Consider the following 18,525-nt stretch of genomic DNA (forward strand, 5'->3'; position numbering starts at 1 on the left):
TCCCAACACAAATCTCTGCTGTGACAATAAATGCACTTTTAAATCCCTCTCCAGTAATCCTTTTTCTGCATCCGGTAAATCGTGTACCAGCTCTCGGACTCTTGTTAGCGGTATCAGGTCGAATTTGTGGACGAGCAGAAGTTCGATTTGAGGTTCTAGGACTGGTCGGAAATGAGAGGCGCGTTGGGAGTTGAGCATTAGGCTGAGAACTAAGGCTTCGATGGGGGTTAGGAATGCGAGGCCGGCTTCTTGGGCGAAGGCGATCAGGGATGGGTCGGTTTGAAACGCGGGATACTCGGCGATGGGTCTTCTGGGAATGGGACCGTTCAGGGTTAGTTGAGGGGTTTCTTGGGGTGTTGTTGGTAGGTAGGGGTTTGGTTCTCCCTTTCTCTCTTCCTCTTCGGGTACGTGAAGTCTTTTATATAGAGGAGAAACTGAAGTATTGCCATTTTCCTGCTGCGCCATTGGGGGAACAGGAACTTTAGGTTGGTTGAGTTTGTTCGGTAGGATGGTCTGGACTATGCGGCGAAATAGAGACTGTTGTTTGGGGCGTGAAGATGATGATTTTCTGGAGAGCATCTCGTAGGTGTTTCAAGTTGAATCACTGTGGTGAGCAGAAGGTCAATACATGATCATTAATGACACATTACCGAACTGCTGGCAAGAATGCTGCAAAGCCATCATCTTGTGTTCAATCCGCCTGACTGATCGATTGTGCCACGCAGCTTGCACTGCCACAGAGGAGGTTCATTCGATGGTGAATACGGCAAGCATGACTACTGCAATCATTACAATGGTGAATGCTGCGACCATTAAGGGTATCCCATCCTCTCCTCGCTCGGCTCGTTTAGTCCCCATGCCTGACTGCTTCCGTCATGTACAGTCGCTCTCCTCATATCTGTCCACAACAAATCAGCGTCCTTATCAAAATCGATCGATTGGTGACAACAAGATGGACAGACCTCGTTTGTACTTTCCGTCAAATGATCCACCAGTACTCCGGTGCATTACGCACGTATTATCCCATAAGATCATGTCTCYAGCATCCACCCAAGGTATCGCTACGACATACTTCCGCTYACAGGCATGTGCATATAGCCTCTCAATCAGCTCTCTAGACTTCTCCGAGCTCACACCTTCAATATGATGCACATGGGAAGCAATATACAAGTTCCACCTTCCACTCGCTTCGTGTTTCTGCACCAAACGATGTCGACTCATAAAGTGCTCTTCGGGTCGAATACCTGGTAGAGCCTCCGGTGCGGCCGTCTTCCGTGAATGGTACAGAGAGTGACAGGCAATGTAGTCTTGCTCTAGCAACTCTGCCTTTAGATCCTCCGGAAGATCGTCAAAAGCTGTCCGTGTATCTGCATACTCCGTAGCGCCTCCTGTTCCCTCAGGAGGCAATTCATGGGCTTTCAGAATACTGTAGCCAGCACGACGTGGGTTAAAGGAGCTGTCCACATGGAACATCCCATTGCCTTTATTCATCAAGGCGCGATGGGATTCCAGAGGCGCTATGGAGCCATCTTCATTGAGATTCGAAACATCGAAAAGCTGATCAAATGGGAGGCGGTTGACTTTGCCTTGTTTGTTCTAAGGTGTCGATTTGATGAGCACAATGTCGTCTATTCTTCAAGACTTTGACTTACATACGGACTCACGTCGTCGAGCTCGCCGAACCGAGCTGCGAAAGCGACATGTCCAGAGTCGTCGAGACTTGTACGTGGAAACCTTACGACTCCATACTAGAACCGGAAGCGTCAGTACACATGGAAATCGCAGCCTCTGCCGATTAATCGTCTGACCTACTTTTGCGATTATCGATAACACTTCTGCGAACACCTCACTGGAGATATCCCTTGAGAAATCCAGTCCCCGTACCTCTGCAGCAAACGAAGGGTGTAGTTCTGCAACTTGCAATGTAGTTGCTTCTTTGTGCATGGTGAGTACCTGGCGATGAGATGAGTATGCGAACTTGCCACCCTGATAAGAACAGGCCAAAGTGATGGTATATAGTTGGGTGAAATAAGAGGGGCCCGAAGAGGTACACCAGGTACCTACCTATCTCGGTTGTGGCAAGCTCCTCTGTAATGCCGATTATCCGGTCAGCTATTCTGATCTCATGATACGGTTGAGAGAAATATCGAGACAAAAGAGATTAAAGTATACCCCCTAGACTGTGCTGTTGCCCCCATCCATTCCATGCAGTTGCTTCATCGCGKAATCCAGCTTGCGCGAGAAGACTTCCCGAACTGCTCCAAAACACCATGCTGGCCAAATTTCCGTTCAATGCGTGTTTCTCATCTTCGTCCATGGTCTTTTGACGTACAGGCGTGATATCATCTCATCTGCGTGAGGTGTGTGGGAGAGCCTTTGGTCTTTTGACACCGCCACTACCGCCACTCTCCTCACCAATGCGCTGCCGCGATCTAGACGGGCTGCAGCTTCTCAAACGGCTTGATACAAGAGTAGCGGCTCGCCCACGTGCTCTATCTCGGGTATCGTACACCTTAGATCAAATGCTTTTGACAGGACGATTTTGAAAATCTGTTCGCAGTCAGTATTGAAAACGTGATCCTCCCCAGACTTGACATACCTTCTGCACATTGATGCTGTGACTGGTACTCGAGAAGATCAGACTAGCCTTCATTGCCTTTGCAAAGCGCTTAGCCTGTAATGAAATCTCCTCTTGCTCTTCTCGTGGAAAGTTCACAAAGTGGTCATACTTTGTTCCCACCAAGAAAGGGATGGCAGTCTTGTTGAAGCCGCGGCCCTGGCGGTACCACTCTTTGATGCTGTTGAGGGTGGATTTGCGTGTAAGATCGAACATGAAGAGGATAGCAACGGCATCGTTGCATACCAGGGGTAGCATGTTAACGAATTCGCGCTGGCCACCGAGATCCCAAATGGAAAAGGTAATTTCAGTATTCCGGATGCTGATGGTCTTTTCCATGAAATTCACGCCTGGAAGTCGTGTCAGTATTCTTCAGGCAAGACGGATTAGCGTTCAACGAGCCGTACCCAACGTTTGGATGTAATCCTCATCCCAGCTGCCCTCGACATATTTGACCATCAAGCTCGTCTTGCCAATCTGTGCGTCACCGACCATGCCCACCTTGATCACCACCGATGCATTCTTCTCCGCGCCCTTTTGCCGCTGATCTAGGCCCTGTGTTGACGCCGGTCTGCTCAGGCCGTTGCCATTGTGGAGATTGTCGGGTGTGTTGGAGTCGGAGGATGTGGAGAAAGGTCGAGTGAAGCCCGTGTCGGAGTAGGAGGTTTGCGGACGCGAGTCGTATGATGGATTGTTGGTGATGGTTTGCATTGATGCTTCCTCCAAGTTGCTCGGTACGGCGGTCTGGTCGCTGGAGTTGCTGCTGCCGGTGGCCTGGTCAGTTTCCATGTCCATGGCGGCGGCCGGCACGGAGATTCAATCTGCTCAATCTGAATCTGCCCGACACAGCGGCACGATGCTGATGCAGGTACACTCGGTTCCCTCCTGTCGGCGCGCTTCCTGCTTGCTTTTGTACGTCGAGTATGATTGGGTTGGGTAGCAAGTCAAGTCGCAGCCCGATGCACCACGAGATTGTTGCTTGCGCTGTAATACCGGACCCGGACCCGCCGCGTGTATTCCCAGTGACCTCCACGCGCTTCACGCACAATCAACCTCGTGTCAAGACGGAAAAGGAGATATTCGTCGAGGGATAGTTTGATTGAGTTCAATGTTTGTTCCTGAATGGAACCGCCCACTCAGCTCAGCCCTGTCGACACGCGCGTGAGTTTAGCCGCAGGACGCTAGCCAGAACTAGACTTTTGATGGTGGGGGAAGGAAGGCACGAATTTATTGTCGACCAGACAGAACCTTTGCGCCGCAAAACTTCTTGGTCCACTACTTTCACCTTGACGAAATACAGCCTAGATCATGTCCAAACGTGCAGCAGAAGACGATGAGCCACAAGCCCTGAAGTCGGGTGATCGGCCTGTGGCGGATGCTGGTTTGGCGGACGGTGAAGAATTTGWAGATGAATTTGAAGACGAGTTTGAAAGCGAGGACGAAATTCTGGAAGCGGGCGTCGATGGCAGACCAGATGAAGAGCGCGAGGCTGAGGAAAAGGCTGCTGGTATGTACTCTCAATCCTTGAAGATACTCATTTCTAATCAATATTCAGGAGCCATGGAGGTAGACCAAGAGACATTCATTCCAGGAAGACATAAACTGGAAGCCGGCCAGACTCTTTCACCAGATCTTTCAACCTACGAAATGCTGCACACACTCGAACCAACATGGCCATGTCTCTCTTTCGACATCCTCAAGGACGACCTAGGTGACAACCGCAAATCGTACCCAGCAACAGTCTACGCTGTAGCAGGTACTCAAGCCGCCCCAGACCGAGCAAAGGAAAACCAAATCATGGTCATGAAACTTTCCGGTCTCTCCCGCAACGAAAAAGCCGCCAACATCGATTCAGATGATGAGGACGAAGACGACGACGAGCATGGCGACTCCGTTCTCGAAACCAAGACGATCCCTTTGAACAGCACAACGAACCGTATCCGCGCTCACAAAGCTCCCCAAGCAAATTCATCCTCTCCAGGACCAACACTCGTAGCCTCAATGCAGGAAACTGGTGATGTCCTTATCCACGATGTAACCCCTCATCTTCTATCCTTCGACACACYAGGCTACCAACTCCCCACCAACGCCAACAAACCTCTTTGCACCATTCGTGCACACAAGAAAGCCGAAGGCTACGCACTGGACTGGTCACCCAAAGTCGAAGCCGGCAAACTCCTGACAGGCGACTCTGCGGGCAAGATCTTCACCACAACCCGCACAGATGGAGGCGGTTTCGTCACAGACACCAATGCCTTCACCGGCCACACAGGAAGTGTAGAAGAAGTACAGTGGTCCCCCAGCGAGCGAAACGTCTTTGCCTCAGCTTCCAGCGACGGGACAGTCAAGATCTGGGACGCACGATCCAAATCTCGCACCCACGCCATCTCAGTAAAGGTCTCCGACAGTGACGCCAACGTTCTCTCCTGGTCACATCAAACAGATCATCTCCTCGCCTCTGGACACGATGATGGAACCTGGTCGGTTTGGGACCTCCGACAATGGAAGTCTCCAGACACGGCTGCGAAGAGTAAACCCGTGGCGAACTTCAACTTCCATCTAGGACAGATTACGAGTCTGGAGTGGCATCCTACTGATGATTCGATTGTGAGCGTCTGTGCGGGAGACAATACGCTGACGCTGTGGGATTTGGCTGTGGAGTTGGATGATGAGGAGAGCAGATACACGGCAGATGTGAAGGATGTGCCGCCGCAGCTGTTGTTTGTGCATTACATGGACCAGGTCAAGGAGTGTCACTGGCATCCGCAGATCCCAGGAACAGTCATGGCGACTGGTGGGAGTGGTTTTGGCGTGTTCAAGACAATCAGCGTGTAGATGGTGGAGAATCTATCAAAAATAGAGCCCTTGCTATCGATCGACATGATGTGCAGACGAAGCGTCGCTAGCGGATGAAAGGTTGTGACAGGTACGCAAGATCTCATTGCCTCTGTCGGTGTACAGTCATATCCATGCCGCTCTATCAGATCTCGCCCAATGCAAAGATGCCACAAGATTACAATCACAAGACCGCTCGGCCCAATCGGCCATGCTTTGTCCTCTATTTCGTCCTCCCTCCAAGACAACGCCGTACAGAAACCCACGCTTGACATTGATCAATGCTTAGCAGTAACCGTCTCGCCTGTGAGCTTCTCTACTGCCTCCTTGGCGATGTCACCCAGTGCAACCATRCACACCGTCTGCCAGATACCAAGTCCGATACGCGGCGCAACACCACGGTAGAGACCCTTGATGCCGTTCTGCTTGTAAATGTACGAGAAAGTGTTACCGACTGTCATCTTTGCTGGGCGGTTCGGGTCCACGGTCTTGGACTGCATCTCCACGCGCACGACTTCGATGGGCTGGTTCCAGGCACTGAGACCACCACCAAGAGCGGAAGCGAGAATCTTCTCGGGAGCAGTGAGTTTCTGTCCATCGGTCTTGCCGTTGAAATTGCGGATTCCGTTTTCGCTGTTCATCATTAGAATGCTGCTTTTCCTGCAAAGTAAAGTGGAGGATGAGTACTCACGCGACTCTGCTCAAACCGAAACGAGATCCCCAGTTGGTGACCTGTYGCACAGCAACAGCGTTCACACCCTTGTTGATTCCACGAATTCCCTCTGCCCTGTAGATTCCCATGAACGTCGCAAAGGTGGATGGAGGCTTAACACCCGATTCCACAGCCTTGTGCTTGGTGATTTCCACCGTCTTCATGCACGTGCAGAATCCCATGGTCGCATAAGCCTGTGCCAGACCACCGGTCATACCACCTCCAATACCTGCCACGAAGTTGCTGGCGCCGAAGCTCTTGGCGTAGTACTCGGCCTCGGACGCGACGAAGAGAAGAACAGCTCCCTTGGTACTGGCTTCGATCCAAGCCCATGGGATGAGACCTTGGTAGACTATCAAACACAAGCTGTCAGCAGCATTCACTTCAACCACATTCACATGATATGGTTGCTACTCACACCCAAAGAAACCACCGCGGCTCCATACTCGCGCAACAGCACCCGCCATGCCGTCCTTACGGTTGGCAGCCATGGTGGTCTTCAAGACCTCCAGCGGCTGTCCGAGAGTCGAGACCTCGAACATGTTCAGCCCGGAGCCCAGCAGCAGATTGCTGAACTTCACGGGCTTCTTCTCCAGCTTCGTGGTCTCCATGGCGGCGGACATGCTTTGATGAGTGGGTTGCGTGAGTGATGGGCCTGACCGAGGCAGAGGTGCGGCTTCGTTGCCTGCTGGGGTGGAGTTGCTAGGGAGGAATTGTTGTCGGAGTAATTGGGAGAGGAGAGGCAGAGAGCGTGCAAGCTGTGAGCCTGTGAAGCTCCTCAACAGATAATGTCMCGAGGAGCTCTAGGTTTAGGGTGATCCCGGCGTTCGGGTATCGATGGTTGGTTGGTCTGTGGGGAGGACACGATAACGACGAGGAATCCCGGACAGGGAGTTTTAAAAAGGACCCCGAGACCGTGCGTCTCGTTACACACGTGCTGACTCGGAAAGTGATATCGCGGTGTTGCAATACTGAGGTGAGACGCACGGCACGTCAATCAGGACCTTTGCGTTTGTTGCGTTGAATCCAGCAGAACAATCGGTACCAAACGCCGACAACGCGTCCAAGACCTCAACCTCCAAGGGCTGAGAGTCCAGGGGGGCGCATTCGGTGGGTATCGGCGAGGTACATCCCGATCCAAAAATTGTTGTAGTTGATAGTAATTCAGTTGTACATAGGTCATCTAGCTGTGACAATCGCTGTAGCGTTCCACAACACCTCTATCACATCCAGCTATCAATACAGAGAATCCACAACACGCTTTCCCAACAATACCATGCCTTTACATTTCCTTCCCATAGTTTCGTACAGTGTAAGCTCATCGCTTCGACTCAATGCCACCTCCATTGCCGCCCAATAGACTGAGCGCACGCTGGATGCGACGATTCACCACGGGTCGCGCGGGGAGCTTATGGGCGGTTCAGAGCTTAGCACCAACGAGCTTGGCCCAGGCCTCAGTGCTGAAGGACTTCGGCCTCTCAATTGGGGCACCGACGGCACGGTCGATGATCAGCTGGGGCAGGACACCGATCGCACGGCTGACACCGAAGAGGACGGTGTAAAAGTTCTGCTCGGTGAGACCGTAGTACTGGAGCAGCACTCCGGAGTGGGCATCAACGTTGGGGTATGGGTTCTTGGTCTTTCCGTGCTCGGTAAGGACGCCAGGAGCGATCTTGTAGACCTGAGAGACGAGCTTGAACATGGGGTCATCGGGGAGGTGCTTGAGCGCAAATTCGCGCTGGGAGACGTAGCGAGGGTCGGTCTTGCGGAGCACGGCGTGGCCGTATCCAGGCACGACACGACCGGCCTTGAGGGTGTCCCAAAGGTACTTGGTGATGTTAGCGTCCGAGAGATCAGTGCCGACAGACTTCTTCATCTCCTGCAGCCAGTTGAGGACCTCCTGGTTGGCGAGTCCGTGGAGAGGACCAGCAAGACCGTTCAGGCCAGCGGCAAGGGAAAGCATGGGCGAGCTGAGCGCAGAGCCGACCAGGTGAGTGGTKTGTGCGGAAACGTTACCACCCTCGTGGTCGGTGTGGATGGTCAGGTAGAGACGCATAAGCTCGACAAAGTCAGAGTTCTCGGCGAATCCAAGGAGGTTGGCCAAGTTGTAGCCGTAGTCCTTGTCCTTTTGGATAGTCGGGAYCTTGCCGTCCTTGTAAACGTTGCGGTAGATGCGAGCAGCGATGGTAGGAAGCTTGGCAATGAGGTCCATGCTGTCCTCAAAGGTGTGCTCCCAGTACTCGGCCTTCTTGATGCCGCGAGCGTAAGCCTTGGCGAAAGCGGACTCGTGCTCAAGCGCGGTAACCGCGAGGGAGAACTGAGCCATTGGGTGGAGGTCGGAGGGGCAGCGATCGATGAGCTCAGTGATGAAGGATGGGACATCGGAGCGGGCAGCCCACTCAGCGGACAGGTCACGGACCTGCTGCTCAGATGGAACCTCGCCGGTCAACAGAAGCCAGAAGAGACCTTCTGGGAGAGGCTCCTGGCCGCCAGGTGCTTTTGGGRGCTGCTCCTGGCATTCTGGGATGGTCCTCCCACGGAAACGGATACCCTCCTCGGAGTCGAGAACGGATCCCTCCCACACCAGTGACTTGATGCCACGGGCACCACCGTACACCTGGTCAAGGGTGACCTCACCCACGACCTTGTGACCGTGCTCCTTTCGCAGTCTCTTGATCTGGTCAATCTTCTCGGGCAAGCTGGCGGCGAATGTCTCCTTGAGGGTCTGTAAAAGGTAAGGACATCAGTCAGCTTGAGCTCTCCTCGGCCATTTATCTTGCCATTGAACTGGACTTGTACGCACTGCGCTCTTGCTCGGGGTTGCATAGGTTCTAGCGAAAGCGGTTGTGCGAGGAGTGTTGATCATGGTGCGGCGCAGCGCCTGGCGGGAAGCTTGAATAGCAGCCATCTTGAATACCGCGAGGAGAGGGATGTATTTGAAGGTGGTGTGAGGATGAAGGTCAAGGTTGAGGATGTTGCTGCAGATGCGCAGAGACTATTCTCCTTTTAGACGTCGGAGCGGGATCGGGTGAGCGCTGCGCTTTCGCCCGTCCTGTTGGCAGTGGACACCATACACCGGAAATCAGCATGACACTCATCATGCCTCGTGATCGTTTAAACCAGTTGCATCTGCCCCTGCTCTTAAACGTTCCRAAGATGCACAAGTGTTTTGTTGCCAGACAATGAATCGACGGTGTTTTACCTTGGATACGGAGATCGGGTTGCTCTTCCGAATTAGAAAAAAAAAGAGTTTAATGATTTTTGCCGACTGGCTGGCTTTTGTCGTCACCACACCTCCTGCTCAACTCCCCATCTTCCTTTCCACAACATCATCTCATCGTGAACCAACAACATCATCCGCGCCGACTCGACTACCATCCCAGGTATATTCCAATTCACGTGCGCGGCAGGACCATCTGTTCGGCATCCATCCATCTCACCTGCCCCGCCATCTTGCAGGACGCGAGACTCGGAGCTGTCCGCTGGTGAATAGCGCAGCTTGTTCACTTCACACACCCACACACACACTAGTCGCGATTTGCACGAGCGTCCGGACGCGCTCGTCACTAGGCATAAAGGCTTTCTTCGCGCACCGTCTGCGCTCTTGACAAACAATCACCAACTCCCCCGACACGCGCCTCGGATCACTCATCCATCCAGGCGCCGTAAGCAAGCAGCTGTAGCGTCAACGATCTCTCCTTTGCGCGCAACATAGCATCCCTGATACATCCGGAAAGCCTCTCTGGGTGAGTTAAGATAAGCGGCGTCAACATAGAGACGAGACAGAACAGCGGAGCGCTGGTGATCGACTGGACACCGCCAGGACTGCATCACGTGCTTTGCAGCAGAAGCGCATTGCATCTGTGAGGTGACACAGAAAGACTCAAAGCCCTTGATCTGCACTCCGTCACCTACGTGAACCATTCAGTGTACACAGACACTGGCAATAGCTCGCGCGCGCCTTTCCTGCTGACAGTCGCTCGGTAATCACAGTTCGACGTCTGTAGACTGGTGAGAAGGCAAAGCTCCAGTCGTAGAGTGACTCTGCCATATCAACGCCCACAGGAGTAGAGTAGGCATCATCATGGGAACGCCAACCGTAAATGACCTTGACGGTCTGCTTTCTTCTTTGAATCAACTCAAGCCACCGGGAGCCAGCAAGAACAAGATTGCCTCCATCACAACGCTATGCGTAACCAACATCCAGGTATGTCACAATCACATAGGAGATGCGGTGTGCACGTCTTCATCCATTCGGATTCTCCCTCCCAACTCCCGCCCATGAGATAGCGGGGGCAAAAGCAACTAGCAAGGACTGACCATTTTCGTAGAACGAGTCAGCCATCGTGCAGTCATTCTATCGCGCGCTCAAAAAAGCACCGACCACCCACAAATTAGGTGCGCTGTACGTGATTGATAGCGTCGTAAGACAATGGATTGAAAAGGCCAAGTCATCTGGACAAGATCTTAGCATCGAAGGTCGAGGAGAGCCGGGTACATATCCGGCTGCTGTTAAGCGCGTCACCGAGCTCATGCCAGCTCTGTTTGACGACATCATGAAGGGCATCCCAGAGGATCAGAAGCCCAAGCTGGCGAACATGATCACAATCTGGGAGCGAGGTAACACGTTTCCAGCCAAGTTGCTGGCCGAGTTCAAGGCAAAGGTTAGCGGCGCGCCAAGCCAAAGTGCTGCAGCGACCCCAGTGAACGGGAATGGCATATCCGCACCCGCTCCGTCGCAACGTCAACCTGTCCAGCAAACAACCGGTGAGATATTCATGGCGCCAGTGCCTACTAGGCCCGTCCACACTCCCATCGGATTGCCACCACATCAGCTGTATGAGCAGGGCTTCCTTCCTGGAAGAATGGCACCCGGACAGGTGAACGGCGCACCAACCCAATCCAGCCAATCCACACCAATGCAGTCTGGCTTCCCACCTGTCCAACAGCAGCAGCAGCAGCAGGCGCCTCAAGCAGCACCCGCAAATGACGTGAACAGCATTCTCGCCGCGCTCTCGAGGGCAGCACCTCCCGCGCAAACCCCGACATTTCCCCCGCCACCTCAGGCTGCCGCCCCGATGCCCGCTCCTCAAAATCAGATGCCCACTCAGTACTCTACCATGTTCGGTCAGCAGCCGCAACAAGGAGGACCACCCATGGCGTATGGATTTTCCGGTTCATCAGCACCACCAGCGCAACAGCCTGCGTACCAACAACAACAACAACAATATCAAGGATATCCACCGCAGCCCCCGCCGTCTATTCCGCAGGGTTACCCGGTTGCGCCGCCACCGTACATGCCGCAACCTCCACAACACGATCCACTGGCCCCGCTCCGAGGTTTCCTCCCAGAAAACATCATCAACGATAACCAGAAGTTGATCCCTGCACTTCAGCTTCTTCAGGATCTCCAAAAAGACGGCATCCCGCCGGACAAGTGGGGACCCGTCCTGAAGGCTTTCGAGGAGCAGTACCAGCCTCCGGCACCGGCTCCCCCGGCATATGGCGGACAGCCAGATTACGGGCGCGGCAGAGGTCGCAGCCGGAGTCCAGAGCGAGGCGCCGGAGGTGGTCGCGGTGGCAGAGGAAGTCCAGTGTACGGATCATACGATGCTGAAGCCGCCCGTCGACAGGCCGAGGACAACCGCGGTGGAAACAACAATAACAACAATGGCGGTGGTGGCCGTAATCGCTTCCGACAGCGCTCGCCGATCCGCAATAGTCCTGCACCGGCTGGCGTGAATGGTGGTGGCCACGGCATGCAGCCGAAGATTATCGACTACGATGGCTCACTGCCACCCAACAACATCAAGGTGCTGTCGCGTACGCTGTTCGTCGGCGGTGCCAATGGCTCTCAAGCCGAGATCCATGAGCTCTTCGAACGCTTCGGACGTGTTCAGACATGCATTGCTAATCGCGACAAGCGTCACGCTTTCGTCAAAATGACCACGCGCACTCACGCTCTCGCGGCGAAGAATGCCATGGAGGAAATGCAAGCTCGCAATGACCGTGAGACCATGAACGTCGCTCGTCAGACCAAGTGGGGCGTTGGTTTCGGCCCGCGGGAGTGCTGCGACTACGCCAAAGGCGAGAGCATCATTCCAATTCACAAGCTCACCGAGGCAGATCTGAAATGGCTGCTGACTGCCGAGTACGGCGGTACTGGCGGCAAACAGCTCGAGGGCGGCATGGTTTTGGAGGAACCAGATATTGAGATCGGTGCCGGTGTCAGCAGCAAGGCAATGAGCAAGCGTGTTGGGCCTGACAATGCTCCTGCTCCTAAGAGACAGCGTGAAGGCGGTCGACACGGCAAGCATAACAAGGGTGGACATGGTGGACATGGTCACGGCGGTGGAAACCAGGACTATGGAGGCTACGGCGGAGCGAACGGCGGACCTCCTCCACAGTATGGACACATGGCTCGACCGGAGCCCGTTGCCGTTGCTACTCCGCCAGCTGTTCCAGGCTTTGGCTTTAGCTTGGGCGGGCTTGTACTTCCTCCGGCGAATGGAAGCAACCCTTACAGGTGAGGCATTGATTGGGCTTTGTAGCATAGCGGGTATGGGGTCATTCTTGCGTTGCATGGCATGGCGAAAATTATCACTCAGGGCATAGCGAGGCGAAGTGCATCTGGGTTTTCAAGGACGGAACGAGGGCTTCTTTGTATTGAGTTATTACCACCTTTGCTTGTTTCTTTGCGGCGTGTCACAATACGACCTTGGACTTAAAAGTTTAAAGGAATGAAAGACATTTCTTGCCCAGTTCAGCTTCTCACGCGGTACATTTAGAGCATTGGGTGTGGATATTTGTCGAATCTTGTGGTAATGCCGCTGATGATTTTGTTGGAGCGATTTCCCATGGCTGGATTGCACAACCACAACGAACGCCACTCATGTTGCAAAACGATACCGATCTCGAGGGCACATGGTACTAACATCCAAACATATCAATGAAGTACCGTACACCCGTCAAGCAWACAAAACCTCACAAGTGTGACACCTGGGCTCGACAATCACCACACCTCACTACCCCAACCCTAACCCTGACAGCAAAGCCCCTTGCCAACTCGAACATCCATATCCCCTGCCCGTCGTCATCAACAAGGATGTAAGCAACAAACGATACGACATCGACATCAACACCAACATCAAGCAAGTGACAGACACAACACAGTGGAAAAGCACGCAAGCATCATCACCATCGTTGAATAACCATTCATCTATCCTCTGAAAGCTGTTCCTTCCTGTCTCCATTGCCGCTGTTTGGGGTATCGATCGACCTTTGAAAAAAAAAGAGCACAAAACCATCAAACACCTGTGAAAAAGATTCCCCAATTCCACCATCCGTTTGAAATCCCCACACCATAACACCCAGCCAGTTCCAGAAGACGCCATGGCTTTGTGAAAACATCCAACGCCCTCAATCAAGCTTCAGCTTCAAGCTGTAGTTGATCTTCTCCGCATCCAACCACTCCCTCAGAAGCGCACATCCAGCGCGTGCGGCGCGGATGGGCGAGGTTGCAAGGCCGATGGGAAGTTTATACTGTCCGCCCAATTTCCCCACCTCCAACTTCTCCTTCACAGGAGGATTCTTTCTCGCCCGCTGACTCCATGACTTGGGAAACGAGTCCGTCAGAATGTCCACATCGAGCTTTGCATCCGCCTCGGCGGCGGACTTGGTCAGCAAAGCTTGCATCATGAAGATTTCAGGTCGGGATATGCCGTCCTCTCGATGATACTGTGTGGCAATCTCCAGCGCTCGCTGTGCAAAAACCACGCTCAGCGAAGCAGTCAGACCAGATAGGGCGGGGAATGGCTCCGCATTACGCTTGACGAAGCCCTGAAACCCTTGCAAGCTCTGCCAATTCCTGATCTCTGGTGGATGTGGCCTCGGTTCTGCAGCTTGTCCGGCTTCATCTCCACAACAAAAGCCGACCATGAAACTGAGAAAGGACTCGATGGACTTGACCGCGGCCAACTTCTGATCGATCACTGAGACGGTTCCGCCGTTCATCCTGTTACTTTGATGAGCTGAAGCGGCATGCTTCAGCTCCTTGCCCAACTTTCCGAACTGTCGTGCTTCGGCGGCCCACGCCTGCTCCTTGGCGGTCTTGCTGCTAGGCTGACTGGAAGCATGTCTCGCGATCCCATTCGGTTGAGATGTGGTACTGGTGCTGGGAGTATCTGCGGCTGCAGGAGGAGTCTGCGTGCTATTACTGTCTTGCGACCTGTCTCGTGCCATGGCGACTGCTAGCAAGTTGTTACGAGCGCTTGGCGTAGCTTGCAGCTGTGCTTTTGCAGTAGAAGGCGACTCAACCACCTGCTGCGCTGGAGTGGACGGCCCTTTGCGCGCTGCAGCCGCCTCGTCCTTCAACCGTTTCGCAGAAGGCTCATGCCTTTCCTCTTCGGGCAATTTGCGCTTCTCTATCGCTGGCGGCTTTTCAGCAACAGGCCGCTTGTCTGCCGGATTTTGCTTTGCGGAATTTGAAATGGAAGGCTTTTCCATGGGGGGTCGCTTTTCTGCGACTGGCTGTTTCTCTGTCGTCCTGTCCTTTTTGGCTGGTCCAACTTTCTGCGCGACACCCTTGACGTTGTCGTTACCACTTTTCGACTCTTCTTTCGCCTTCTCATTCGACGCCGGTCTAAGCTCATTCGCAGAGCTTTGAGACACATCGAGGTTAGAAGCCGGTACATTCTTGTAAGGCGCCACACGCATGTTGAGAATGCGTTTGATCGCAGATGCCTGAGACTTCCTATACTTCAGCTTCAACAGCAGGCGGGGTTTCTGCAGAATCGGTGAAACGCCTGGGTTGTATGCTTTGGTTTTCTCCAGTTTCGGCGCTGCAACCTCGCCGTCCTTCGACGGCACTTGCGCCTTGGGAGTAGCATCCAGCAACTTCTCAGTCACTTCCGATCGTACCGCCAGTGAGTCGGAAGCCGTGCGGAAGCCATTGCGTGGCGGCAGTGGAGATTTGCGCTTTGTAGTGTCCTTGCTGGATGTATTCTTTTTTGAATCCTCCTGGAACTCGACTTCGGCAGCAGGCGGTAGGGATGATTGCGATGCAGACGGGACGTCTACATCGTCCTCGAGCGTTTTCGAAATGTTCAATGGCATCGTCGGTGTCAGTCGCGGAGGCAGGGACATTGCTGATGATTCTTCGAGCGGCGAAAGTCGCGCTGGGAGCAGAGGAGACATTGTCGGTGATAGTCGAGGAGGCAACTTCTTCTCGTCCGCTTTGCTTTGACTTGGCACAGCAATGTTGTGTGTGGTTGCCGCCGCCCCGAGCTTCCTCTGGGGCTCTCTCTGTTGTGTGTCTTGAACGACTGTACCCTCCGTAGGTTCGTTCTCCACCGGTTTTGCTTTCTTCGCGGCTGGCCCAACATCCCTCTTGGCCGCTGCGAGCCCCCTCTCTCCATCCCTCTGATATTCCTCGAGCTCCTCTCTCTTGCGCTTCAAATCCTTGCCGGGTGCCTGCGACTCTTTCTTCTGCGCCTGCGGTGCTTCTGGCTCTGCTTCGGCGATCGCAGCTAGCATTTCCTCAGTCTCCGCCTTTGCCCTCTCCACCGGACCCTTCACAGCCGCCTGCTTACCCGGCACATCGCCTGCCTTTTGCGCCTTCAGCTCCGGAGTCGCGGTCGCCGCATTCTGCTTCTTCTTGTACGCCGCGAGGCTGATTTTGGTCTTCGGTGCTGTGCTGGGTGTGCCTGTACGCACACCCGCCTGCCGAATGCTTACGGGTTCGTCCAAACGAGTGCTATGCTGCTCGAACATTTCCTTGCCCTGTTCGTAGAGATGGAAAGTCTGATACTGGAGGCTCTCCTTTTCATTTCGGGCAAATGGCGTGTCGCGTGTCCATTGGTACCGTTGCGACGGATGATGGTTGTATCGCGCCCCATTCTCTTGCGGAATCTCGAGGAAGTAGGGATCGCTGGGCGTATGTCGTTTGATGCGCGCCACAGCCGTATTCATTGCGTCAAGGTCGGCCTGCTCGTCTTTGTTCGGCTTCCACCTGGGAACGGCGGCTGCAGCCATGATTGCGCGACGGGTGCGGGGACATCAGTTCAATCGGGGTGTGRGCCGGCAGGTTGTAGCATGAATCGAGAAGGTGAGGCCAGCAGTGCGACGCAAATGTCGCGAGTTGCCAGGCTAGTAGCGGTGTTTTTTTTTGTTTTGAGACAATAGAGACGCGGCCGTTTAATTGTCTTATTGTCCTTTTTTTCGGCCGGCTGCACACGTGGCGGGTCGTTAGCATGTGCATATCAAAGAAGTGAGGCAACGCAGGCATGGTATTGCCATGTGCGACCGCGTAGTAGAGGTAGCTCTCACCGTGGCGTGGCGCGGGCGCGGGCGTGTGCGTAGTGGTATCGATATGAGACCCCTCAACGACGCAATGCGATCTTCACCTTGACGCCGGTGTTGGGTGCGATTGATAGCGTGGAAGACGGTCGGAAGGTGTGAATCGAGCTCTTCCGATGGAAAGCAGGAGCGATGCAGCGGCCGGTTAATCTGAATGAGAGTGTTAGTTGRGTTTTGGAAGACAAGACGCCCTTTCCGCGAGTCGCAAGACGGAATGGAAGCACCCAAGTCACCAGTCACAAGCGCGGGAGCATTCGACGATCCACTGGCACAGGACAGGGCTGATGCGACCATCCAGCTTACACAGCTTTATTCCGTCATCGCCAGACTACCTCTAACATTTCAATTCACGTAACTTGCTAATAACTGTCATGCATATTCGTTATACATTACATGTGCTGTTGCATCTTCGCTCACAGGTTGAAGTCTGTTATAACTCTTCAAGACGTCTTCGAGCTATTTCGGACGACGTTCCACACGGGTATGCACATCAATCTCATCTCGGGGAAGCGTATGTCACTGTGCCCGCTCTTCTCCGAGTGCTTCACCGCTCGAGCAAGAAACGTCCAATATAATATTCTGAGCATGTTTCTGCCATGCGACAACACAGCTGTCCAGCGCGTGCGTCATGTTGTAATCAATTACAAGTCGTTCACCCAATACCGCTCACCAAATATCGAAAAAGTCGAGCATTTTGTGCTCGTTACAGTTCATCGTCTTCAGTGTCATCGTCTTTGTCCACCGCAGGCTGCCGAATAGAGCTGCTTGCTGGAGGAGCTGGCTCGCCAACCCTGGGCTTATTGAATGGAAGTTGGCGTGGCGGTGGAAGCGCCTCATCAGTATTTACGCGCTGGGATGGCTGTGACTGAGACTGCGGTGCCTGCGACCTCCGAATAGATGCTGGAGCGAAGCCGCCTTCATCATCGTCTGCATCATCCTCTCCCTCGTCTGCAGTCTCCTGATCCGAAGCCGCGGGAATCTCTGCTTCCTCTTCGGTCACAGCATGGTCGCTGTCTTCGTCAATCGCCTTGCGTTTACTTTGAGATGCACCTGCCCTGCGAGGCTTCTGGTCCTTTGACCTTTCACTTCGTACGTCTTCAGCAACACCTGGGTCGACTTTGGCATGTGAAAGAAGGCGCTGTTGATCTCTGATTTTGAGCTTCTTCTCGTTGAGTAGAGCCGCACACTTGGACAACAGGTCCTTTTCGTGATCACGCTTTGCTTTGCTTAGCTGTTCCAACTCGGCTGTGAGTCTGGCAATTTGGTTCTGTTGCTCGGTCGACGATGTTTGATACGACTGTAATTGCAAGCGAAGTAGATCCGAAGACGTAGCAGCAGCATCAATCCAATCGAAGAGTTCGGCTTCTGCATCGCTCTTCTGCAACTCGACCCGGCCAAGGGTCTGAGTAATAGCGCCGACAATCTTCCTGATGGTGATGATGAACGTGCTCTCGACGATCTCCGCCACAATGCCAACACCCTCGAGATGTGCCGGTGAGGGTCCATCAGGCCGCTCATGAAGGAGAACAAAAGCCAGTATGTCCCGCCATTCAGTGGAGGTGCCTGGAAAATGGCTGGCCTGGAGCTTGTTGGTTTCAGAGTCTTTGATCGAAGATTCGAACAAATCGCTGGTATCGGTGCCYACTAGCCTAAGGTCGAATGGGTTTTCCTCTGGCGTGATGTGCACGAGCAGGTGACCAGGTCCATTCTTTTTGGCGATCCGCAGCACCTGCGGAGATGACATGTTTTATAGACGAGATGAGTGCTGTGTCAGTGAGGGTCTTGTTAATAAAGCGAGCGCAAGGCGGCAGCCACAAAGATTTGTGAAGGGTGTCCGTGCTGGGACGAACGACGCGCTCGCGCCGCGACACCGCCTGTGCCGCATCGCGTACCGCGCCTGTTGCCGTGGAAGAAGAGTCTATCGATTCCGCGCGCAGTACGACGCGTAAACTGCCCTGTGCAAAGGGTCGATTTTGCAGATTTCAATGGGATAAATGGGGGCCGA

At 53.8% G+C, this 18,525-nt stretch overlaps 8 protein-coding genes; 2 read left to right on the plus strand and 6 right to left on the minus strand.

Annotated features, from left to right (window-relative positions):
- Positions 1-812: 812 nt before the first annotated feature.
- Positions 813-1,944, minus strand: RCC_09541 (related to 2,4-dichlorophenoxyacetate dioxygenase; the record flags this gene model as incomplete). XM_023774783.1 has 4 exons in its annotated part: positions 813-898; positions 963-1,596; positions 1,653-1,748; positions 1,813-1,944. The coding sequence occupies 4 exons, from the start codon at positions 1,942-1,944 to the stop codon at positions 813-815; spliced, it is 948 nt and encodes a 315-aa protein (XP_023630551.1).
- A 507-nt stretch (positions 1,945-2,451) lies between these two features.
- RCC_09542 (probable Ras GTPases) lies at positions 2,452-3,412 on the minus strand (the record flags this gene model as incomplete). XM_023774784.1 has 3 exons in its annotated part: positions 2,452-2,550; positions 2,600-2,967; positions 3,025-3,412. 3 exons carry the CDS (start codon positions 3,410-3,412, stop codon positions 2,452-2,454), a joined length of 855 nt encoding a protein of 284 aa, XP_023630552.1.
- Positions 3,413-3,925: 513 nt separating this feature from the next.
- RCC_09543 (probable RRB1-involved in the regulation of ribosome biosynthesis) lies at positions 3,926-5,452 on the plus strand (the record flags this gene model as incomplete). XM_023774785.1 has 2 exons in its annotated part: positions 3,926-4,124; positions 4,173-5,452. 2 exons carry the CDS (start codon positions 3,926-3,928, stop codon positions 5,450-5,452), a joined length of 1,479 nt encoding a protein of 492 aa, XP_023630553.1.
- A 278-nt stretch (positions 5,453-5,730) lies between these two features.
- RCC_09544 (probable mitochondrial tricarboxylate/dicarboxylate carrier proteins) lies at positions 5,731-6,787 on the minus strand (the record flags this gene model as incomplete). XM_023774786.1 has 3 exons in its annotated part: positions 5,731-6,085; positions 6,144-6,516; positions 6,583-6,787. 3 exons carry the CDS (start codon positions 6,785-6,787, stop codon positions 5,731-5,733), a joined length of 933 nt encoding a protein of 310 aa, XP_023630554.1.
- Positions 6,788-7,584: 797 nt separating this feature from the next.
- On the minus strand, positions 7,585-9,072 carry RCC_09545 (probable mitochondrial citrate synthase; the record flags this gene model as incomplete). XM_023774787.1 has 2 exons in its annotated part: positions 7,585-8,889; positions 8,968-9,072. The coding sequence occupies 2 exons, from the start codon at positions 9,070-9,072 to the stop codon at positions 7,585-7,587; spliced, it is 1,410 nt and encodes a 469-aa protein (XP_023630555.1).
- Positions 9,073-10,248: 1,176 nt separating this feature from the next.
- RCC_09546 (uncharacterized protein) lies at positions 10,249-12,694 on the plus strand (the record flags this gene model as incomplete). XM_023774788.1 has 2 exons in its annotated part: positions 10,249-10,371; positions 10,496-12,694. 2 exons carry the CDS (start codon positions 10,249-10,251, stop codon positions 12,692-12,694), a joined length of 2,322 nt encoding a protein of 773 aa, XP_023630556.1.
- Positions 12,695-13,583: 889 nt separating this feature from the next.
- On the minus strand, positions 13,584-16,196 carry RCC_09547 (uncharacterized protein; the record flags this gene model as incomplete). The annotated part of the gene is made up of 1 exon (XM_023774789.1): positions 13,584-16,196. One exon carries the CDS (start codon positions 16,194-16,196, stop codon positions 13,584-13,586), a length of 2,613 nt encoding a protein of 870 aa, XP_023630557.1.
- Positions 16,197-17,223: 1,027 nt separating this feature from the next.
- Positions 17,224-18,264, minus strand: RCC_09548 (uncharacterized protein; the record flags this gene model as incomplete). Its single annotated transcript, XM_023774790.1, has 1 exon — positions 17,224-18,264. The coding sequence occupies one exon, from the start codon at positions 18,262-18,264 to the stop codon at positions 17,224-17,226; it is 1,041 nt and encodes a 346-aa protein (XP_023630558.1).
- Positions 18,265-18,525: the final 261 nt, after the last annotated feature.

This window comes from Ramularia collo-cygni, assembly GCF_900074925.1.
Source record: "Ramularia collo-cygni strain URUG2 genome assembly, contig: RCC_scaffold18, whole genome shotgun sequence".
NCBI classification, from domain to species: Eukaryota; Fungi; Ascomycota; class Dothideomycetes; order Mycosphaerellales; family Mycosphaerellaceae; genus Ramularia; species Ramularia collo-cygni.